The sequence below is a fragment of the Oncorhynchus masou genome, chromosome 8 (genome assembly GCF_036934945.1).
Source record: "Oncorhynchus masou masou isolate Uvic2021 chromosome 8, UVic_Omas_1.1, whole genome shotgun sequence".
Classification (NCBI taxonomy): Eukaryota; Metazoa; Chordata; class Actinopteri; order Salmoniformes; family Salmonidae; genus Oncorhynchus; species Oncorhynchus masou.
The window spans coordinates 8614354-8639854 of NC_088219.1; the positions used below are offsets into that span (position 1 = coordinate 8614354).

At 44.2% G+C, this 25501-nt stretch overlaps 1 protein-coding gene across 1 annotated transcript in view; it reads right to left on the reverse strand.

The window, feature by feature from the left end:
- Nucleotides 1–25501, reverse strand: part of LOC135544040 (sister chromatid cohesion protein PDS5 homolog B-like) — a 107620-nt gene that overhangs the window by 54103 nt on the left and 28016 nt on the right. The window contains exons 2-9 of the mRNA XM_064971393.1: nucleotides 21170–21295; nucleotides 20341–20544; nucleotides 17764–17850; nucleotides 12347–12444; nucleotides 5955–6081; nucleotides 1345–1425; nucleotides 739–879; nucleotides 391–506 (exon numbers count right to left, since the gene is read on the reverse strand). Of these exons, the coding sequence (XP_064827465.1) occupies nucleotides 391–506; nucleotides 739–879; nucleotides 1345–1425; nucleotides 5955–6081; nucleotides 12347–12444; nucleotides 17764–17850; nucleotides 20341–20544; nucleotides 21170–21277 (962 nt within the window). The 5' untranslated portion in view covers nucleotides 21278–21295. The remainder of the gene's footprint in view (nucleotides 1–390; nucleotides 507–738; nucleotides 880–1344; nucleotides 1426–5954; nucleotides 6082–12346; nucleotides 12445–17763; nucleotides 17851–20340; nucleotides 20545–21169; nucleotides 21296–25501) is intronic.

A 25501-nucleotide genomic window follows, 5' to 3' on the forward strand; every position in this document is an offset into this window, starting at 1 on the left:
CAGACAATGTAAAAATCTGTCGTTCTGCCCCTGAACAAGGCAGTTAACCCACCGTTCCTAGGTCGTCATTGAAAATAAGAATGTGTTCTTAACTGACTTCCCTAGTTAAATAAAGATTACATTTCTATTTTAAAAAACGGCCAAAAATACAGATTTCCTATTGTTATGAAAACTTGAAATCGGCCATATTTAATCGGCCATTCCGAATAATCGGGCGATCTCTACTCACAAGTATAGTAAAACGTACGCACACATGCTCACGCACACACACACACACACACGCGCACACACACGCATACACACACACACGCATACACACACAACAGGTAAGAGGAAAGCCTTTCACACCAAACAATTAGCCAGCATGAGAACACCCTCTCTCTGTCTCACCTGCCCAGGTAACACTGCCACAGGGGTTTGTTCTGTGCTGCCAGCTCAGAGTCTTTAGCTCCAAACATCTTCGCTAACAGCTTGACCACCTGGAGACGCTCATCATTATCATTACTCTGGAGAAGAGGGGAGAAAGAGAAGAGAGAGTAGAGAGAGTAGAGAGAGTAGAGAGACAGAGAGACAGAGAGACAGAGAGAGACAGAGAGAGAGAGACAGACAGAGAGAGAGGGAGGGAGGGAGAGGTTATCATGTCAGTAAACGAGAGGTAGTTTGTCCTTGAGGTAGGTGTGTGTGTGTATGCGTGTGTGCGTGTGCATGTGTGTATGCGTGTGTGTGTACGCGTTATACCTTCAGTTTAAACTCTAGCTGTGGTAGTACAGACAGCAGTAGATGGCTGTCTATGTTGTAGAGCTCCAGGATCAGGTCAAACACATGTTCTGACAGATCACTGACAGACGTCTTCCCCAACATCAACACCAGGTTGAAGAACTGATGGAGACACACAGAGAGAGAGACACAGAGCCAGAGAGAGACACAGAGACAGAGAGAGAGATACAAGAGACAGAGAGACACAGAGACAGACAAACAGAGAGAGACACAAGAGAGACAGAGAAAGAGAGATAAAGAGCGAGACACAGACAGAGTGAGACACGCAGAGAGAGAGACACACAGAGAGTGCGAGAGAGAGAGATAGAGAGACACACACACCAAGAAAGAGAAAGAGACAGAGAAGGAAAGAGACAGAGTGTGACAAAGAGAGAGAGACAGAGACAGATGTGACAGAGAGAGAGAGAGAGAGAGACAGAGAGAGAGACAGAGAGAGAGACAGAGAGAGCATTAGTACACAAACACAACTGTCAATATCACATTGCACGAGCAACTTCCCGAAACCCAAGATAAGAAAGAGAGAGCGGAGGAGAGCGAGAGATGAGAGGTGCAGTAAAGTCTACTTACATTAGTGATGTATGGCTCTATAGCCTGAGCTGTTCTCTTCAGCAGAGCCTTGGCCAGGTCATACGCCTGCTTGTTCAGGTTCTACAACAACAACGTTTCATTAAGAAAATAAAGAGACATGCACAAGGTGAAAGAGGTGTTTCTTCACTTTTAATTGTACTTTTATTTAATTTAAAATGTATATTAGCCATTTAAGTAAATCATTAAAAAAAAAAATATATATATATATATATGTATATATATGATACTGTCATTATAAGAACTGTGTCGTGCAGTACATTTCATCACCAGCAGGGGTCTCACATTATTACTGAACACTGAGACAGACTGGTTCACAGTATTACTGAACATAGAGACAGACTGGTTCACAGTATTACTCAACATAAAGACTGGTTCACAGTATTACTGAACATAGAGACTGACTGGTTCACAGTATTAGTGAACACTGAGACAGACTGGTTCACAGTATTACTGAACACTGAGACTGACTGGTTCATAGTATTACTGAACATAGAGACTGGTTCACAGTATTACTGAACATAGAGACTGGTTCACAGTATTACTGAACACTGAGACAGACTGGTTCACAGTATTACTGAACATAGAGACTGGTTCACAGTATTAATGAACACAGAGACTGATTCACAGTATTACTGAACACTGAGACTGACTGGTTCACAGTATTACTGAACATAGAGACTGGTTCACAGTATTACTGAACATAGAGACTGGTTCACAGTATTACTGAACACTGAGACAGACTGGTTCACAGTATTACTGAACACTGAGACTGGTTCACAGTATTACTGAACATAGAGACAGACTGGTTCACAGTATTACTGAACATAGAGACTGGTTCACAGTATTACTGAACACTGAGACTGACTGGTTCACAGTATTACTGAACACTGAGACTGACTGGTTCACAGTATTACTGAACACTGAGACTGACTGGTTCACAGTATTACTGAACACTGAGACTGACTGGTTCACAGTATTACTGAACACTGAGACAGACTGGTTCACAGTATTACTGAACATAGAGACTGGTTCACAGTATTACTGAACATAGAGACTGACTGGTTCACAGTATTACTGAACACAGAGACAGACTGGTTCACAGTATTACTGAACACTGAGACTGGTTCACAGTATTACTGAACATAGAGACTGGTTCACAGTATTACTGAACACAGACTGACTGGTTCACAGTATTACTGAACACAGACTGACTGGTTCACAGTATTACTGAACACTGAGACAGACTGGTTCACAGTATTACTGAACACTGAGACTGGTTCACAGTATTACTGAACATAGAGACTGGTTCACAGTATTACTGAACACAGACTGACTGGTTCACAGTATTACTGAACACAGACTGACTGGTTCACAGTATTACTGAACACTGAGACAGACTGGTTCACATTATTACTGAACACAGAGACAGACTGGTTCACAGTATTACTGAACACTGAGACTGGTTCACAGTATTACTGAACATAGAGACTGGTTCACAGTATTACTGAACATAGAGACTGACTGGTTCACAGTATTACTGAACACAGAGACAGACTGGTTCACAGTATTACTGAACATAGAGACTGGTTCACAGTATTACTGAACACTGAGACAGACTGGTTCACAGTATTACTGAACACAGAGACAGACTGGTTCACAGTATTACTGAACACAGACTGACTGGTTCACAGTATTACTGAACACAGACTGACTGGTTCACAGTATTACTGAACATAGAGACTGGTTCACAGTATTACTGAACACTGAGACAGACTGGTTCACATTATTACTGAACACAGAGACAGACTGGTTCACAGTATTACTGAACACTGAGACAGACTGGTTCACAGTATTACTGAACACAGAGACAGACTGGTTCACAGTATTACTGAACACTGAGACTGGTTCACAGTATTACTGAACATAGAGACTGGTTCACAGTATTACTGAACATAGAGACTGACTGGTTCACAGTATTACTGAACACAGAGACAGACTGGTTCACAGTATTACTGAACATAGAGACTGGTTCACAGTATTACTGAACACTGAGACAGACTGGTTCACAGTATTACTGAACACAGAGACAGACTGGTTCACAGTATTACTGAACACTGAGACAGACTGGTTCACAGTATTACTGAACATAGAGACTGGTTCACAGTATTACTGAACATAGAGACTGGTTCACAGTATTACTGAACACTGAGACTGACTGGTTCACAGTATTACTGAACACTGAGACAGACTGGTTCACAGTATTACTGAACATAGAGACAGACTGGTTCACAGTATTACTGAACACTGAGACAGACTGGTTCACAGTATTACTGAACATAGAGACTGGTTCACAGTATTACTGAACACTGAGACTGGTTCACAGTATTACTGAACACTGAGACAGACTGGTTCACAGTATTACTGAACATAGAGACTGGTTCACAGTATTACTGAACACTGAGACAGACTGGTTCACAGTATTACTGAACATAGAGACAGACTGGTTCACAGTATTACTGAACACTGAGACAGACTGGTTCACAGTATTACTGAACACTGAGACAGACTGGTTCACAGTATTACTGAACACTGAGACAGACTGGTTCACAGTATTACTGAACACTGAGACTGGTTCACAGTATTACTGAACACTGAGACTGACTGGTTCACAGTATTACTGAACACTGAGACTGACTGGTTCACAGTATTACTGAACACTGAGACAGACTGGTTCACAGTATTACTGAACACTGAGACTGGTTCACAGTATTACTGAACATAGAGACTGGTTCACAGTATTACTGAGCATAGAGACAGACTGGTTCACAGTATTACTGAACACTGAGACTGGTTCACAGTATTACTGAACACTGAGACTGACTGGTTCACAGTATTACTGAACACTGAGACTGACTGGTTCACAGTATTACTGAACACTGAGACTGACTGGTTCACAGTATTACTGAACACTGAGACTGACTGGTTCACAGTATTACTGAACACTGAGACAGACTGGTTCACAGTATTACTGAACATAGAGACTGGTTCACAGTATTACTGAACATAGAGACTGACTGGTTCACAGTATTACTGAACACAGAGACAGACTGGTTCACAGTATTACTGAACACTGAGACTGGTTCACAGTATTACTGAACACTGAGACTGACTGGTTCACAGTATTACTGAACATAGAGACTGGTTCACAGTATTACTGAACACAGACTGACTGGTTCACAGTATTACTGAACACTGAGACAGACTGGTTCACAGTATTACTGAACATAGAGACTGGTTCACAGTATTACTGAACACTGAGACAGACTGGTTCACAGTATTACTGAGCATAGAGACAGACTGGTTCACAGTATTACTGAACACTGAGACTGGTTCACAGTATTACTGAACACTGAGACAGACTGGTTCACAGTATTACTGAACATAGAGACTGACTGGTTCACAGTATTACTGAACACTGAGACAGACTGGTTCACAGTATTACTGAACACTGAGACAGACTGGTTCACAGTATTACTGAACACTGAGACAGACTGGTTCACAGTATTACTGAACACTGAGACAGACTGGTTCACAATATTACTGAACACTGAGACAGACTGGTTCACAGTATTACTGAACATAGAGACAGACTGGTTCACAGTATTACTGAACACTGAGACTGGTTCACAGTATTACTGAACATAGAGACTGGTTCACAGTATTACTGAACACTGAGACAGACTGGTTCACAGTATTACTGAACATAGAGACAGACTGGTTCACAGTATTACTGAACATAGAGACTGGTTCACAGTATTACTGAACATAGAGACTGGTTCACAGAATTAATGAACATAGAGACTGGTTCACAGTATTACTGAACATAGAGACTGGTTCACAGTATTACTGAACATAGAGACTGGTTCACAGTATTACTGAACATAGAGACTGGTTCACAGTACCAGAAACAATGGATGCAGTGATTAGTCAACACTCCAGCCAGCGGGCTAACACACACACTCTAAGGCTAAATACAACAGTGTGTGTGTGTGTGTGTTTTCAGTGTGTGTGTGTGTGTGTTTTCAGTGTGTGTGTGTGTGTGTGTGTTTTCAGTGTATGTGTGTGTGTTTTCAGTGTGTGTGTGTGTTTTCAGTGTGTGTGTGTTTTCAGTGTGTGTGTGTGTGTGTGTGTGTGTTTTCAATGTGTGTGTGTGTGTGTTTTCAGTGTGTGTGTGTGTGTGTGTGTGTTTTCAGTGTATGTGTTTGTGTGTGTGTGTTTTCAGTGTGTGTGTTTGTGTGTGTTTTCAGTGTGTGCGTGTGTTTTCAGTGTGTGTGTGTGTGTGTTTTCAGTGTGTGCGTGTGTGTTTTCAGTGTGTGTGTGTGTGTGTGTGTTTTCAGTGTGTGTGTTTGTGTGTGTTTTCAGTGTGTGTGTGTGTGTTTTCAGTGTGTGTGCGTGTGTGTTTTCAGTGTGTGTGTGTGTGTGTGTTTTCAGTGTGTGTGTGTGTGTGTGTTTTCAGTGTGTGTGTTTGTGTGTGTTTTCAGTGTGTGTGTGTGTGTTTTCAGTGTGTGTGTTTGTGTATGTGTGTGTACCTTGTGTGCAGGCACCAGATTGACCAGCACAGTGTCCAGTAGTTCCTGTGACACGCTGTCTCCCTCGCAGACGATGGAACTCATCAGATCCACCATGTGCATGTGCACCTTCTGGTTGTGCCCGTTGCTATGGAAACAGGAGTCAAGTAAAATCACATTTTGTCGCTATAACACTTTTCATAAAAAAAAAAAAAACAGATTTTTACAGTTACTTGGGACCGTACACTCTGTGGCCAGTTTATTAGGTACACCAATCTAGTACCGGGTCAGACCCCCCCACACACACACACATACCAGAACAGCCTGACTTCTTCGGGGAATGGATTGTACAAGGTGGGTTGTTAAAAACGTAGCTCAATTGGTATCAAGGGACCTCAAGTGTGGCAGGAAATCATTCCCCACTACATTCCACCACCGCCACCAGCCTGCACCATTAACACCAGGCAGGATGGGGCCGTGGACTCACGCTGCTTACACCAAATCCTGACTCTGTCATCAGCACGACACAACAGGAACCATGATCCTCAATTGTCCAGGGATGGGAATCGATCTGCCCACTGGTGTCACTAATTCTAGTTTTTAGCTGATAGGAGCAGAACCCCGTGTGGTCGTCGGCTGCAATAGTCCATCCAGGACAAGGACCGAAGAGTTGTGCGTTCCCAAGATGCCGTTCTGCGCCGTTATTTGACTGCTTGTGGCCCACATGTTAGCTCGCACGATTCTTTGCCACTTCTCCTCTCAACATCTCTCATCGACAAGCTGTTTTTGCCCACAGAACTGCAGCTGACTGGACGTTTTTTCATGTTGTCGCATCATTTTTCAGTAAAGACACGGCCGTGTTTTAAAAAAGCCCCAGCAGGCCAGTCGTTTCCTAGATACGGGAACAGACGCGCCCGGGAACCGACGATCATAGCACGCTCAGTTACTCGTTTCGCCTAATTCTAATGTTTAATCAAACAGTAGCTGAATGCCTCGATGCCGATCTGCCAGCCACGGCCACGTGACTCACTGTCTGTAGGAGCCAAACATTTCCGTGAACCGGGTGCACCTAGTAAACGGGCCACTGTATGCCTCACTGTATGTATCAAGCATCTAGGAGTGCTGATCTAGGATCAGGTCCCCTCCTGTCCATGTAATCTTATTCATTGTGACATAAAATAAGAATTTGTTCTTAACTGACTTTCCTAGTAAAATTAAGGTAAAAAAAATAAATAAAAAAAGGTCAAACTGATCCTAAATCAGCTCTCCTATTCTGAGACACTTGATACATACGGCCCTTGGCTTAACCTCTTTGAACTCTAGGGGCAGTATTTCATTTTTGAAGTTAAAAGGACAATTTGGCAACGATTGAACTTTTCTTAGTGACAGGGTGGGGTGCACTGTAAAAAAAAATATTCTGTGGGGGAATTTAAATGGACGAAAAATAATTTCACAAACATATAATTCATTTAAAAAAAAGGTGTTCAAGTTGTTTCAATGATGTGTTAATTTCATTTTAACCCCCCCCCCCCAAAAAAAAAATATTTACAGGGTAACTAAAGAGATAAAAAAATTATTTTACTACATTTAGTACATTATAATAACTCACCTTAATAAATTTAATTTGATGCTAACAACTTGCCCGTTTTTTAGAGGATTGTGGGTAATTCAACATTTATAGACTGATTATATTACACAATGTTGTACGTACGATTGAAGAAAATAAAAGTAGACTTCTACATGAGTATTAAGAAGCGTGTTGTACTATGAGGTGTAGTGGATCCTGACGATATCTGAAACCCGTCAGACAGAATGACCTTCAATGATCAGACCACCATCACCTTTCTTAACGACAAGAGGCTAATTCAGCAACATGCAATGCTTACAGTTCAACCCCCAGGTAGGATTCTCCTGGTGGGCTGAACACTGCAACCCCCAGGTAGGATCCCCCAGGTAAGATACTCCTGGTGGGCTGAACACTGCACCCCCAGGTAGGATCCTCCTGGTGGGATGAACACTGCACCCCCAGGTAGGATCCTCCTGGTGGGCTGAACACTGCACCCCCAGGTAGGATCCTCCTGGTGGGATGAACACTGCACCCCCAGGTAAGATCCTCCTGGTGGGCTGAACACTGCACCCCCAGGTAAGATACTCCTGGTGGGCTGAACAATGCACCCCCAGGTAGGATACTCCTGGTGGGCTGAACACTGCACCCCCAGGTAGGATCCTCCGGGTGGGCTGAACACTGCAACCCCCAGGTAGGATCCCCCAGGTAAGATACTCCTGGTGGGCTGAACACTGCAACCCCCAGGTAGGATCCTCCGGGTGGGCTGAACACTGCACCCCCAGGTAGGATCCTCCTGGTGGGCTGAACACTGCACCCCCAGGTAGGATCCTCCTGGTGGGCTGAACACTGCACCCCCAGGTAGGATCCTCCCGGTGGGATGAACACTGCACCCCCAGGTAGGATACTCCCGGTGGGCTGAACACTGCACCCCCAGGTAGGATACTCCTGGTGGGCTGAACACTGCACCCCCAGGTAGGATCCCCCTGGTGGGCTGAACACTGCACCCCCAGGTAGGATCCCCCTGGTGGGCTGAACACTGCACCCCCAGGTAGGATACTCCTGGTGGGATGAACACTGCACCCCCAGGTAGGATCCTCCTGGTGGGATGAACACTGCACCCCCAGGTAGGATCCTCCTGGTGGGATGAACACTGCACCCCCAGGTAGGATCCTCCTGGTGGGATGAACACTGCACCCCCAGGTAGGATCCTCCTGGTGGGATGAACACTGCACCCCCAGGTAGGATCCTCCGGGTGGGCTGAACACTGCACCCCCAGGTAGGATCCTCCTGGTGGGATGAACACTGCACCCCCAGGTAGGATCCTCCTGGTGGGATGAACACTGCACCCCCAGGTAGGATACTCCTGGTGGGATGAACACTGCACCCCCAGGTAGGATACTCCTGGTGGGATGAACACTGCACCCCCAGGTAGGATCCTCCGGGTGGGCTGAACACTGCACCCCCAGGTAGGATCCCCCAGGTAGGATCCCCCAGGTAGGACCCCCCTGGTGGGCTGAACACTGTGCTCCACAATGCCTGCTAAAGTAGGTTCAAACGGCACATGATCAAATACAGGGAAATATGTTAAACATTTAAGTGTTTTCAAAACATATGTTGGCTTCGCTAAAAATATTTGCGTGACATCAACTCATATTTAATAATATTATATCCAATATATTTTTATGCTTATTACCGATTCCCTGAACTTACTTTGAGTTACATCTACTAATAATATTAAAGTGTGTTCTTGTTGCCGTAAATTATTTTTATAGTGTTGGACTAAAATAAAAATAAAAAAACAAACAGATTTTTCAAAATGAGTTTCAAGCCCAGGGAGGGGATTTTCTTGCCTCCCCCCCCACATCACCACAAATCTCAGTTTTAGAAAAATCACTATTTTTTTTCTTTGATGATGTCATCAGGTACCATTAAAAAAAAAGCTGTTTTCACATATGACGACACTGGTATTGTGCTGGAGATAATGAAGAGGTTGAAAAATGGTAAACCCCCCCCCCCCCCAAAAAAAAGGGCAAGCACTAGGAAGCAGCATCCAGAGACAGACAAGACTAGGATGAAGTTAACACTGATGTAAGATCAGTTTCTGTGTGTTTCCTCCCTGATGGTTACTGTTAGGATTGGGGTGTTAGCTGATCCTAGATCTGGGCCTAAGGGCAACTTCTACCCAGATCGATTACTCACATTCCTAAGACCATTACCCTCTATTCACCAAGATCACACACACACACACACACAGACACACACACACAACACACACACAGACACACACACAGACACACACACACAACGGAAAGACAACGTATTCCACCGAGCCCATTTCAGACATTACCGGGGGTGTGTTTGACAGGTCATTACAAACATTTGAGTGGTCGTTGCGTTTACGGGGAAAAGAACGACAGGCACAAGTTAGAAAGAGTCACAGGGGTAAAAATGAAAGCAATTAATCCAGCAAAGCAATTAACCCCCCCCCAAAACACACAGGACATAGATGGCTGAGAAAAAAAGCAGATCCTCAGGTGGGCGGGGCATGAGCGTTGCTACATACAAGCCACTCTGATCTCGTTCAACTCGCTCACTGCCAAGTCCTCTGCTGCAGAATTCAGGCCTCGAGGCTGTTGAGTAGATGGAGAGGGGGGACAGAGAGAGCAAGAGGGGGGGGACACAGAGAGAAAGAGAGAGGACACAGAGAGAGAGGGGGACACAGAGAGAGAAAGAAAGGGGGCACAGAGAGAGAGGGGGACACAGAGAGAGAAAGAGAGGGGGGACAGAGAGAGCAAGAGAGGGGGGGGACACAGAGAGAAAGAGAGAGGACACAGAGAGAGGGGGGACACAGAGAGAGAAAGAAAGGGGGCACAGAGAGAGAGGGGGACAGAGAGAGAAAGAGAGGGGGGGACACAGAGAGAGAGGGGGACACAGAGAGAGAAAGAGAGGGGGCACAGAGAGAGAGGGGGACACAGAGAGAGAAAGAGAGGGGGACACAGAGAGAGAGGGGGGGACACAGAGAGAGAAAGAGAGAGGACACAGAGAGAGAGGGGGACACAGAGAGAGAAAGAAAGGGGGGGCACAGAGAGAGAAAGAGAGGGGGGGGACACAGAGAGAGAAAGAGAGGGGGGACAGAGAGAGCAAGAGAGGGGGGGGACACAGAGAGAAAGAGAGAGGACACAGAGAGAGAGGGGGACACAGAGAGAGAAAGAAAGGGGGGCACAGAGAGAGAGGGGGACACAGAGAGAGAAAGAGAGGGGGGACACAGAGAGAGGGGGGACACAGAGAGAGAGGGGGACACAGAGAGAGAAAGAAAGGGGGGGCACAGAGAGAGAGGGGGGGACACAGAGAGAGAAAGAGAGGGGGGGACAGAGAGAGCAAGAGAGGGGGGGGGGGACACAGAGAGAGAAAGAAAGGGGGGACAGAGAGAGCAAGAGAGGGGGGACACAGAGAGAGAAAGAAAGGGGGGACAGAGAGAGCAAGAGAGGGGGGACACAGAGAGAAAGAGAGAGGACACAGAGAGAGGGGGGGACACAGAGAGAGAAAGAAAGGGGGGCACAGAGAGAGAGAGGGGGGACACAGAGAGAGAAAGAGAGGGGGGGACAGAGAGAGCAAGAGAGGGGGGGACACAGAGAGAAAGAGAGAGGACACAGAGAGAGAGGGGGACACAGAGAGAGAAAGAAAGGGGGCACAGAGAGAGAGGGGGGGACACAGAGAGAGAAAGAGAGGGGGCAGAGAGAGAGGGGGGGACACAGAGAGAGAAAGAGAGAGGGGGGGACACAGAGAGAAAGAGAGAGGACACAGAGAGAGAGGGGGACACAGAGAGAGAAAGAAAGGGGGCACAGAGAGAGAAAGAGAGGGGGGGACACAGAGAGGGGGACACAGAGAGAGAAAAGAGGGGGGGACACAGAGAGAGGGGGGACACAGAGAGAGAAAGAGAGGGGGGACAGAGAGAGCAAGAGAGGGGGGACAGAGAGAGGGGGACACAGAGAGAGAAAGAAAGGGGGGCACAGAGAGAGAAAGAAAGGGGGGGACACAGAGAGAAAGAGAGAGGACACAGAGAGAGGGGGGACACAGAGAGAGAAAGAAAGGGGGGGCACAGAGAGAGAGGGGGACACAGAGAGAGAAAGAGAGGGGGGGACAGAGAGAGCAAGAGAGGGGGGACACAGTGAGAAAGAGAGAGGACACAGAGAGAGAGGGGGGACACAGAGAGAGAAAGAGAGGGGGGGACACAGAGAGAGAGGGGGGGACACAGAGAGAGAAAGAGAGGGGGGGACACAGAGAGAGAGGGGGGGACACAGAGAGAGAAAGAAAGGGGGGGCACAGAGAGAGAGGGGGACACAGAGAGAGAAAGAGAGGGGGGGACACAGAGAGAGAGAGGGGGACACAGAGAGAGAAAGAAAGGGGGACACAGAGAGAGAGGGGGGACACAGAGAGAGAGAGGGGGACACAGAGAAAGAAAGAGAGGGGGGGACACAGAGAGAGAGAGGGGGACACAGAGAGAGAAAGAGAGGGGGGGACACAGAGAGAGAGAAAGAAAGGGGGGACACACAGAGAGAGAAAGAGAGAGAAAGGGGGGACACAGAGAGAGAAAGAAAGGGGGGGCACAGAGAGAGAGGGGGGACACAGAGAGAGAAAGAAAGGGGGGACACACAGAGAGAGAGGGGGGACACAGAGAGAGAGGGGGGACACAGAGAGAGAAAGAGAGGGGGGACACAGAGACAGAGAGAAAGAGAGGGGGGACACAGAGACAGAGAGAGAGAGGGGGGACACAGAGACAGAGAGAGAGAGAGGGGGGACACAGAGAGAGAGAGAGGGGGAGAGAGAGTGTATATGTGGTACATACTTGATGACCTGGAACAGGGTCCTGTAGAGCTGAGTAAAGATCTCATTGCTGTCCTCCAGCTCAAAGCAGATGTTATAGGACTTCACCCACGCTATGTTCTACAAAGAGAGAGAGAGGTTAACACTATACAGAGAGAGAGAGGTTAACACTATACAGAGAGAGAGAGAGGTTAACACTATACAGAGAGAGAGAGAGGTTAACACTATACAGAGAGAGAGAGGTTAACACTATACAGAGAGAGAGAGAGGTTAAACACTATACAGAGAGAGAGAGAGAGAGAGAGAGAGAGAGAGGTTAACACTATACAGAGAGAGAGAGAGGTTAAACACTATACAGAGAGAGAGAGAGAGAGGTTAACACTATACAGAGAGAGAGAGAGGTTAACACTATACAGAGAGAGAGAGAGGTTAACACTATACAGAGAGAGAGAGAGGTTAAACACTATACAGAGAGAGAGAGAGAGAGAGAGAGAGAGAGAGAGGTTAACACTATACAGAGAGAGAGGTTAACACTATACAGAGAGAGAGAGAGGTTAACACTATACAGAGAGAGAGAGAGGTTAACACTATACAGAGAGAGAGAGGGAGAGGTTAACACTATACAGAGAGAGAGAGAGGGGTTAACACTATACAGAGAGAGAGAGGGAGAGGTTAACACTATACAGAGAGAGAGAGAGGGAGAGGTTAACACTATACAGAGAGAGAGAGAGAGAGAGAGGTTAACACTATACAGAGAGAGAGAGGTTAACACTATACAGAGAGAGAGAGAGGTTAACACTATACAGAGAGAGAGAGAGGTTAACACTATACAGAGAGAGAGAGGTTAACACTATACAGAGAGAGAGAGGTTAAACACTATACAGAGAGAGAGAGAGAGAGAGAGAGAGAGAGGTTAACACTATACAGAGAGAGAGAGAGGTTAAACACTATACAGAGAGAGAGAGAGGTTAACACTATACAGAGAGAGAGAGAGGTTAACACTATACAGAGAGAGAGAGAGGTTAACACTATACAGAGAGAGAGAGAGGTTAAACACTATACAGAGAGAGAGAGAGAGAGAGAGAGAGAGAGAGAGAGGTTAACACTATACAGAGAGAGAGAGAGGTTAACACTATACAGAGAGAGAGAGAGGTTAACACTATACAGAGAGAGAGAGAGGTTAACACTATACAGAGAGAGAGGGAGAGGTTAACACTATACAGAGAGAGAGAGAGAGAGGGGTTAACACTATACAGAGAGAGAGAGGGAGAGGTTAACACTATACAGAGAGAGAGAGAGGGAGAGGTTAACACTATACAGAGAGAGAGAGAGAGAGAGAGAGGTTAACACTATACAGAGAGAGAGAGGTTAACACTATACAGAGAGAGAGAGGGAAAGGTTAACACAATACAGAGAGAGAGGTTAACACTATACAGAGAGAGAGGTTAACACTATACAGAGAGAGAGGTTAACACTATACAGAGAGGTTAACACTATACAGAGAGAGAGAGGTTAACACTATACAGAGAGGTTAACACTATACAGAGAGAGAGGTAAACACTATACAAAGAGAGAGAGGTTAACACTATACAGAGAGAGAGAGGGAAAGGTTAACACTATACAGAGAGAGAGAGGTTAACACTATACAGAGAGAGAGAGGTTAACACTATACAGAGAGAGAGAGGGATAGGTTAACACTATACAGAGAGAGAGAGAGAGGTTAACACTATACAGAGAGAGAGGTTAACACTATACAGAGAGAGAGAGTAACACTATACAGAGAGAGGTTAACACTATACAGAGAGAGAGAGAGGGAAAGGTTAACACTATACAGAGAGAGAGAGGTTAACACTATACAGAGAGAGAGAGGTTAACACTATACAGAGAGAGAGAGATTAACACTATACAGAGAGGTTAACACTATACAGAGAGAGAGAGGTTAACACTATACAGAGAGAGAGAGATTAACACTATACAGAGAGGTTAACACTATACAGAGAGAGAGAGGTTAACACTATACAGAGAGGTTAACACTATACAGAGAGAGAGAGAGAGGTTAACACTATACAGAGAGAGAGAGGGAAAGGTTAACACTATACAGAGAGAGAGGTTAACACTATACAGAGAGAGAGAGAGGTTAACACTATACAGAGAGAGATAGGTTAACACTATACAGAGAGAGAGAGAGGTAAACACTATACAGAGAGAGAGAGGTAAACACTATACAGAGAGAGAGGTAAACACTATACAAAGAGAGAGAGGTTAACACTATACAGAGAGAGAGAGAGGTTAAACACTATACAGAGAGAGAGAGAGAGAGAGAGAGAGAGAGAGAGAGGTTAACACTATACAGAGAGAGAGAGAGGTTAAACACTATACAGAGAGAGAGAGAGGTTAACACTATACAGAGAGAGAGAGGTTAACACTATACAGAGAGAGAGAGAGGTTAACACTATACAGAGAGAGAGAGAGGTTAAACACTATACAGAGAGAGAGAGAGAGAGAGAGAGAGGTTAACACTATACAGAGAGAGAGAGAGGTTAACACTATACAGAGAGAGAGAGGGAAAGGTTAACACTATACAGAGAGAGAGAGGTTAACACTATACAGAGAGAGAGGTTAACACTATACAGAGAGAGAGGGATAGGTTAACACTATACAGAGAGAGAGAGAGGTTAACACTATACAGAGAGAGAGGTTAACACTATACAGAGAGAGAGAGTAACACTATACAGAGAGAGAGGTTAACACTATACAGAGAGAGAGAGAGGGAAAGGTTAACACTATACAGAGAGAGAGAGGTTAACACTATACAGAGAGAGAGAGGTTAACACTATACAGAGAGAGAGAGATTAACACTATACAGAGAGGTTAACACTATACAGAGAGAGAGATTAACACTATACAGAGAGAGAGATTAACACTATACAGAGAGGTTAACACTATACAGAGAGAGAGAGGTTAACACTATACAGAGAGGTTAACACTATACAGAGAGAGAGAGAGAGGTTAACACTATACAGAGAGAGAGAGGGAAAGGTTAACACTATACAGAGAGAGAGGTTAACACTATACAGAGAGAGAGAGGTTAACACTATACAGAGAGAGATAGGTTAACACTATACAGAGAGAGAGAGAGGTAAACACTATACAGAGAGAGAGAGGTAAACACTATACAGAGAGAGAGGTAAACACTATACAGAGAGAGAGAGGTTAACACTATACAGAGAGAGAGAGAGGTTAAACACTATACAGAGAGAGAGAGAGGTTAAACACTATACAGAGAGAGAGAGGTTAACACTATACAGAGAGAGAGAGAGGTTAAACACTATACAGAGAGAGAGAGAGAGGTTAACACTATACAGAGAGAGAGAGAGGTTAACACTATACAGAGAGAGAGAGGTTAACACTATACAGAGAGAGAGAGAGGTTAAACACTATACAGAGAGAGAGAGAGAGAGAGAGGTTAACACTATACAGAGAGAGAGAGAGGTTAACACTATACAGAGAGAGAGAGAGGTTAACACTATACAGAGAGAGAGAGGGAGAGGTTAACACTATACAGAGAGAGAGAGAGGGGTTAACACTATACAGAGAGAGAGAGGGAGAGGTTAACACTATACAGAGAGAGAGAGAGAGGGAGAGGTTAACACTATACAGAGAGAGAGAGAGAGAGAGAGAGAGAGGTTAACACTATACAGAGAGAGAGAGGTTAACACTATACAGAGAGAGAGAGGGAAAGGTTAACACAATACAGAGAGAGAGGTTAACACTATACAGAGAGAGAGGTTAACACTATACAGAGAGAGAGGTTAACACTATACAGAGAGGTTAACACTATACAGAGAGAGAGAGGTTAACACTATACAGAGAGGTTAACACTATACAGAGAGAGAGGTAAACACTATACAAGAGAGAGGTTAACACTATACAGAGAGAGAGAGGTTAACACTATACAGAGAGAGAGAGGGATAGGTTAACACTATACAGAGAGAGAGAGAGGTTAACACTATACAGAGAGAGAGGTTAACACTATACAGAGAGAGAGAGTAACACTATACAGAGAGAGGTTAACACTATACAGAGAGAGAGAGAGGGAAAGGTTAACACTATACAGAGAGAGAGAGGTTAACACTATACAGAGAGAGAGAGGTTAACACTATACAGAGAGAGAGAGATTAACACTATACAGAGAGGTTAACACTATACAGAGAGAGAGAGGTTAACACTATACAGAGAGAGAGATTAACACTATACAGAGAGGTTAACACTATACAGAGAGAGAGAGGTTAACACTATACAGAGAGGTTAACACTATACAGAGAGAGAGAGAGAGGTTAACACTATACAGAGAGAGAGAGGGAAAGGTTAACACTATACAGAGAGAGAGGTTAACACTATACAGAGAGAGAGAGGTTAACACTATACAGAGAGAGATAGGTTAACACTATACAGAGAGAGAGAGAGGTAAACACTATACAGAGAGAGAGAGGTAAACACTATACAGAGAGAGAGGTAAACACTATACAAAGAGAGAGAGGTTAACACTATACAGAGAGAGAGAGAGGGAAAGGTTAACACTATACAGAGAGAGAGAGGTTAACACTATACAGAGAGAGAGAGGTTAACACTATACAGAGAGAGAGAGGGATAGGTTAACACTATACAGAGAGAGAGAGAGAGGTTAACACTATACAGAGAGAGAGGTTAACACTATACAGAGAGAGAGGTTAACACTATACAGAGAGAGAGGTTAACACTATACAGAGAGAGAGAGAGGGAAAGGTTAACACTATACAGAGAGAGAGAGGTTAACACTATACAGAGAGAGAGGTTAACACTATACAGAGAGAGAGAGATTAACACTATACAGAGAGGTTAACACTATACAGAGAGAGAGAGGTTAACACTATACAGAGAGGGAAAGGTTAAGAGATAAATGGTTAAAATGAGAAGTAATTCCCCTCAATATATTTTTTATATTTCATGACTCTAAGACCAGGAAAACTGGTTAAACTGACCCCTGACCTCTTACCTCCAGCAGGTAGAAGTATATATTGAACTGACCCCTAACCCCTGACCTCCAGCAGGTAGAAGTATCTGTTAAACTGACTCCTGACCTCACCTCCAGAAGGTAGAAGTACCTGTTAAACTGACCCCTGACCTCACCTCCAGAAGGTAGAAGTACCTGTTAAACTGACCCCTGACCTCACCTCCAGAAGGTAGAAGTATCTGTTAAACTGACCCCTGACCTCACCTCCAGAAGGTAGAAGTACCTGTTAAACTGACCCCTGACCTCACCTCCAGAAGGTAGAAGTATCTGTTAAACTGACCCCTGACCTCTTACCTCCAGCAGGTAGAAGTATCTGTTAAACTGACCCCTGACCTCTTACCTCCAGCAGGTAGAAGTATCTGTTAAACTGACCCCTGACCTCTTACCTCCAGCAGGTAGAAGTATCTGTTAAACTGAGCACTCTTGGTGTCCTCCAGTCCTTTCAGCTGGCGAGTGATGAACATGAAGATGTCCTGAAAATAACAACCATGAACACACAACCATCGATAACCATTAGAAGCAGTCTACAGACCAAACACGGATGTGTTCCTTTAGGCTAACAAACTGTAGCTAAAGACAGAGTGAAGGGTCTAGGCTAGCCTTATTGTCTGTGGCGATCTCAATTGGCAAGAGTTTAGCTGAAAATATTTTTGGGGGATTCCAGATTGTTCTGGCAAATTCTCACGTAGAAACTTCATTGGGAGGAAGGACGTTTGACATGGTTTTAAAAACATTTGTATAACAAACCAAGAGATTATCATGATGAAATTGTCCATTTTGAACCCCTTTCAGACCGATACATGCTTCCTGTAAGACAATATGATGTGTAAACCTTACATGATACAAACATCATCTTAGTGTCATTTAGGGCTGTCCCCAACGTTAAAAAAAAAAACTTAGTCGACCGAGAGTCGTCTGTTCTTTCGACCAATCGATTTGGTCAACCTACAGACACACCTTGTTTGAATAAAATCAACTACATGTAGGCGACTGAGCTTGTCTGATGCTTTAAGCACTGCAATTTAAAAATGAAGAAAAAATTACTAAAGAGGGCGCCAGAGATCAATATACTCTAACCAGAAGAAATGAAGAACCTGTTCCAGACCCCCCCCCCTCCTCCCGCTGTCTGCTGCTGGCTGTAACAGATTGTGCCGGTACGCTCCTGAAGTACACCAGCGGCCGGCAACTTTTTCCATTTGGAGTGCCAAGTTATCCGACATTTCTACCGATCTGCGTGCCAGTTATGATTTTTCATTTGCACATTTTCGTGGAACAGTTTCTAATTTATAATAATGTCTTCATTTCGCAAAAAATCAATGGCATTTGGTTAATTAAAATTCAAAATAAAAAATGTAAACACCTACAAATACATTTAAAAAAAGCTACTTCTATTGCCCAACTATGTAAAAAAAAAGGGCCTATATAAAGCCAACAAATTAAAACATAGCAGCCTGCAGGTAGAAAATATCCGGATAAAAATAAATCCTATGAATCTCATTGGCTATCCCATGTGGCCTGTGTGCAGGGAACTGGAAACATTGTAGCAGCTATTGTATTTAACTTGGTTCTGCTGCAAACTTGTAACATTGTATAAGATATTCTGTGCCCTCAGGAGTGTCCTGCTTCAGTGAGCACCGGACAGACAGACACTGCTGTAGGCTATTTTGTGCAAAGGATAAGAAGGAAACTGGTAGACCTATTTTATTGAGTTTCAACCGGATCAGGGCATGACCCCCCCCCCCCTTTCATGCTGAGAGGTAATCAAAAGGGAGGGAGCTGGAAAATTGACAATTGTTCCTCAATGCCACTTTTCTCAATTGATGTAAAAACAGACTTTGTTTAGTTGCTGTTTTAAGGCGAAGAAAAACATTATTTGAGAAGCGCCACAGTGACGGTGAGTTAATTAAGCCAATCAGAAATAGTATCAGATCTCCATATGGACACATGTAGAGGCCTACATTAACGTGCAGGCCATGTCGACCAGTCCTACTTCTATATATGTCATCAAGTGCGTGCGTTGTCCTTCCTCGAATCCAGGCTGAATCCCATCCGGCCGTGATTTGGTGGCCCAGCTTCGTCTGGGTTTGGCTCATTGTAAGAATAACAATTTGTTCTTAACCGACTCGCCTAGTTGAAGAAAGGTTACACATTATACTCCCTATTGCTCTAACATATGGAGTATGTATAGATTCTGAAATAAACATTCATTTATTCAACATCAAAAATATTATCTCAAAACAACCATTTTGATTTTGCTTCTTTTTTGTATTTTTGTGTTGTTTAAAAAGACAACAACCTTGGTTATAACTACTGTATATACTCTTAAAAACACGTTAATATTTCCAGAGTGGCTTTCTGGTACTTTTAACGATATGACCCTTTTTATACACAGAAATTGACACTATGGGTCATTAACCAATCACAGCACTCCTTTAGGATTCAGCAAATCACCAGCAGAGGGAGTTCTATTTGACTCCATTTTCCCATTCACTGTGTTGGTGGTGCGCATAACATTCATCATTACTTCAGAATTAGCACAGAGCCCACTCTGGAAACGTGATGTACTTGTAGAGTATATTGTTCCAAACATTATGTCTTAAAATGAACAAAATCAATAAGGGTAGTTTGGAGAAATTCATATAAATATTTGTAATTTTGAATAAAATTAATGTTTGTGCATACTCCATTTGTTAGAGGCCACTATGAGGAGTATGATGAGAGCAAGATAATGTCTGTATCATGTACGGTTCACGGACCATAGGGTCTTACAGGTCTAAAAGGGCCTAAAACTGACACTTCCGTCATGATTTATAATAAAAAATGGGTTTGTAATGCAAACATCCTTCCTCCCAACGAAGTTTCTACGTGAAAATTTGCCAGAACAATCGAGACATTAAAAATATTTGGTGGAATCATCCTAGTTATATCTTCAGTTTAACAGGTGATGTGTATGGAGACGTTACCTTCAGCTTATCAGGTGATGTGTAGGGGGCCTCTGGGGCGTAGATTCTGAAAATGTCGGCCAAGCAGCAGGCCACTAGGAGGCGAACGTCCTTGTCAGGGTGCTTCAGGAAGAAGTCAGACGCCAGATGGAGAGCCAGGTTCAGGTACAACTCCTTCTCCTCCTCACTGTCCTGATCCATGTCCATGAATGTTTTCACCACCATCTACACACACAGAGAGAGAGAGAGAGAGAGAGAGAGAGAGAGACAGAGACAGAGACAGAGACAGAGAGAGGTAGAGTCATTGATTGACTGACAGGTTGAGGTAAAGCTCCCTTCTCTTACCTCCCCGTCTTCATCCTTGTCCATCTTCACCACCATCAATCAATCAATCAATCAATCAATCCATTAATCAGGTAGTCAAACAATAAAATCACAGTCAATCTTTATTATCCTGTATAAAGGGCGTCTTCTCCATGGTCCGTCGAGGATGGGCCACAAATTCTACAGTTCCACTGAAGAAGAAAAAAAGAGGTCCAACAACACAACCTTGCGGGACTCAAGGAGTATAACAATACACAGTATAATAATAATAATAAACAACAACAACAACAACAACAACGTAGGGCTATAGCAGGGCTGTTTAATTGCCAAAACACTTGATTTTTTCCTTCTTCTTCTTCTTCTTCCCCATAGTATCTAATTGCACTCATCTCGTGTCCCAGGTCAGAATTAGTCCCTGATTAGAAGGAGATGAAAACCCAAAAAGTGTTTAAGCCTTCCAGGAACGGAATTGAACAGTCCCAGCTATAGGGCTGTGGTCAGGCTAATAAATAGAGACATTACTGACCTTGAGTCGGCGGACCATCTCCTCCTTGGAGATGTTGCTGGAGATCTCCTTGACCCCCGGAGGGTAGGTGATCTTCCCATCGGCCGCTCGAGACTTAGAGTGAGCCATACTCCCAGCTCAGTACTCCTACACAGAGACAGAGAGAGACACAGACATTTAGAGTGAGCCATACTCCCAGCTCAGTACTCCTACACAGAGACAGAGAGAGACACAGACACTTAGAGTGAGCCATACTCCCAGCTCAGTACTCCTACACAGAGACAGAGAGACACAGACCATTTAGAGAGAGCCATACTCCCAGCTCAGTACTCCTACACAGAGACAGAGAGAGACACAGACATTTAGAGTGAGCCATACTCCCAGCTCAGTACTCCTACACAGAGACAGAGAGAGACATTTAGAGAGCCATACTCTCAGCTCAGTACTCCTACACAGAGACAGAGAGAGACACGGCCATTTAGAGAGAGCCATACTCCCAGCTCAGTACTCCTACACAGAGACAGAGAGAGACACGGCCATTTAGAGAGCCATACGCTCAGATCAGTCCTCCTATAGTGTAACGATGCTAACAGTTAACCGTTAATCGGTTAACAGGCCAAAAATATATTTGAGTTGTCATGCATACCAGTCTATAGGTCAATTTGCATAATTTAGTGGAATTAAACTGAAGTGTGTATTGTCTTTAGTCGTCATGCATCTTATTTAACCACGTGCGCAGCATACAGAACATAGGCTATTCCGTTCCTCAAACGATCGCCTGTCAGACAGCGCGACAGCAGCTCCTCAAAACGCTGGTACAGGCGAGTGAAAACATGCGCTTTTAAGCCCAGTCATCGCGCAACAAATAACAATTCTAAATGGGATCGGATGTTAGAAATGGTTGATGACCACGAGTCACGACAAAGAAGAGCTATACCCTGAACGGGCAGTTAACCCCACTGTTCCTAGATCAGTTAAACCCACTGTTCCTAGATCAGTTAAACCCACTGTTCCTAGATCAGCAGCCTAGTGACATCAGCAACACATCCTAGTCAAATTAGCAACGCATCCTAGTGACATCAGCAACGCATCCTAGTGACATCAGCAACGCAGCCTAGTGACATCAGCAACGCATCCTAGTGACATCAGCAACGCATCCTAGTGACATCAGCAACGCATCCTAGTGACATCAGCAACGCATCCTAGTGACATCAGCAACGCATCCTAGTGACATCAGCAACGCATCCTAGTGACATCAGCAACGCATCCTAGTTGTTGCTGCGAGAAAGAAGGGGGAAACTTAAGTTTGACAGAAATGTTCATCTATCACAAATGGAACCGCTCACATTAATTGCTCTGTTTCTAACGTTTTATTAGCTTCTTCATTAGAGGAGTTGTATGTTCAATAATAGGCTAGGGTGGCAGGCGGCAGGTAGCCTAGTGGTTAGAGCGTTGGGCCAGTAAACGGTAAGGTTGCTGGATCGAATCCCCGAGTTGGCAAGGTAAAAATCTGTCGTTCTGCCCCTGAACAAGGCAGTTAACCCACTGTTGCCCGGTAGCCCGTCATTGTAAATAAGAATTTGTTCTTAACTGACTTGCCTAGTTAAATAAAAGGTTACATTTAAATAATATAGTATTTTGACTGTAAGGTGATAGATAGGGTTTCTATTGTTGCTTAAAAATGTCTGTTCCTTGTATAGTATTTTTTCCTGTTTCCACTGATCATCCTTGAGATGTTTCTACAACTTGATTGGAGTCCACCTGTGGTAAATTCAATTGGATTGGACATTATTTGAAAAGGCACACACCTGTCTATATAAAGTCCTACAGTTGACAGTGCATGTCAGAGCTAAAACCAAGCCATGAGATTGAAGGAATTGTTCGTAGAGCTTTGAGACAGGATTGTGTCGAGGCACAGATCTGGGGAAGGGTACCAAAAAATATCTGAAGCATTGCAGGTCCCCAAGAACACAGTGTCTCCGTCATTCTTAAATTGACGAAGTTTTGGAACCACCAAGACTCTTCCTAGAGCTGGCCGCCCGGCCAAACATAGCAATCGAAGGAGAAGGGCCTTGGTCTGGGAGGTGTCAAAGAACCATATGGTCACTCTGACAGAGCTCCAGAGTTCTTCTGTGGAGATAGTTGACTTTCTGGAAGGTTCTCCCATCTCTGCAGCACTTCACCAATCAGGCCTTTATGGTAGAGTGGCCAGATGGAAGCCACTCCTCAGTAAAAGGCACATGACAGCGCTCTTGGAGTTTGCCAAAAGGCACCTAAAGACTCTCAGACCGTTAGAAACAAAACACTCTGGTTTGATGAAACCAAGATTTAACTCTTTGGCATGAATGCCAAGCGTCACGTTTGGAAGAAACCTGGCACAATCCCTACAATGAAGCATGGTGGTGGCAGCATCATGCTGTGGGGGTGTTTTTCAGCAGAAGGGACTGTGAGATTAGTCAGGATACAAAGTACATAGAGATCCTTGATGAAAACCTGCTCAAGACCTCAGACTGGGGCCAAGGTTCACCTTCCAACAGGACGATGACCGAAAGCACACAGTCAAGACAGTGCAGGAGTGGCTTTGGGACAAGTCTCTGACTTGCTTCGTCATTAATGAGTATTGTGTGTAGATTGAGAGGAAAAAAACATTTTCATCAATTTTAGAATAAGGCTGTAACGTAACAAAATGTGGAAAAAGTCAAGGGGTCTGAATACTTTCCGAATGCAGTGTATGAAAATAATAACTGGCATAGAGATCAGTAGAAATGGTAAGATAAATTGGTATTCCACATGAGAACGGTTGTCGACCTATTACCAGGAAGTTCAGGCCAGTGACGACGGCAGAATCTGCAAAGGCCCGATGGAGCAGGATGAGGATGGTCAGGTAAGGGTTTTTGTCTTCCGGTTATCTTGATTTCTTGCTCCCTCTAGTCATTGTCGTCGTATTTCACCAAACAGTGTGCTTAAAGCATCAGACAAGATCAATGCATATATAGTTGATTTTAATAAAACACATAGGGTGTTTCTATTTGGAAAAATTATACGTTTTAAAATGTCTGCCAATCGATTGGTCGAAAGTACAGACGACTTTTGGTTAACCGATATATTTTGGGGGTCGGTGACAGCTGATGTGATTGTTTCTCTTGAGTTGTAATCGTCTATATTTGTATGACGTTGTATTTATAAATTGTGTACAGGGCTACTTGTAGAAGAAATCTTGGTCTCAACGGGACTCTGCGCTAAAATAAAGGTGATATAAAGATTCCAAACAAGATCAGGTGTTTCCGCTAAGATTTTTTGGAGTAGTGGAAACGATCAAAAATGAATATAGGGGAAACCCTGGTACTGACTTCTGGTTTCTAATGTTAGCGTGGAGAGATGGGTGATAATGAAAAACCGAGCACATTTCAAAACCGGCTAAAGGCCTTAAATCAATCCTATAAACCACAAAGGACTAGAGGAAACATGACATCATAGAGCATAGCATCAAGCTTGGAGAGTCTCTGAAATATTGAACGAGGTAGGCTATTCTGAGAGACTGAGGTAATGGTACTTCGGACCATGGCGGCATCCCAAACCCCATTCCCTATAATGCACAAAATTTGCCCAGGGCCCATAGGGTCTGGTCAAAAGTAGTGCACTATATAGGGAATAAGGTTCCATAGGTCTCTGGTCAAAAGTAGTGCACTATATAGGGAATAGGGTTCCATAGGTCTCTGGTCTAAAGTAGTGCACTACATAGGGAATAGGGTTCCATAGGTCTCTGGTCTAAAGTAGTGCACTATATAGGGAATAGGGTGCCATAGGTCTCTGGTCAAAAGTAGTGCACTATATTGGGAATAAGGTTCCATAGGTCTCTGGTCTAAAGTAGTGCACTACATAGGGAATAGGGTTCCATAGGTCTCTGGTCTAAAGTAGTGCACTATATAGGGAATAGGGTGCCATAGGGCTCTGGTCTAAAGTAGTGCACCCTATAGGGAATAAGGTTCCATAGGGCTCTGGTCTAAAGTAGTGCACTATATAGGGAATAGGGTGCCATAGGGCTCTGGTCAAATGTAGTGCGCTATATAGGGAATAGGGTGCCATAGGGCTCTGGTCTAAAGTAGTGCACTATATAGGGAATAGGGTGCCACCATTTTAGATACAGCCCATGTGTCTAGGATGATAGTGCACACCAGAGAATCTCTCTCTCTCTCCGGGAAAAAAAGGAGAAAGAACACATTTCAACCAATCCAATAAACCATCAACGCAAAGAGGAAACACGCCGTCATACAAAATGTCAAGCTCGGAGAGCCTGTGAAATATCGGACCAGGTAGGCTATTCTGAGCGTGAGGTAATGGTATTTTGGACAG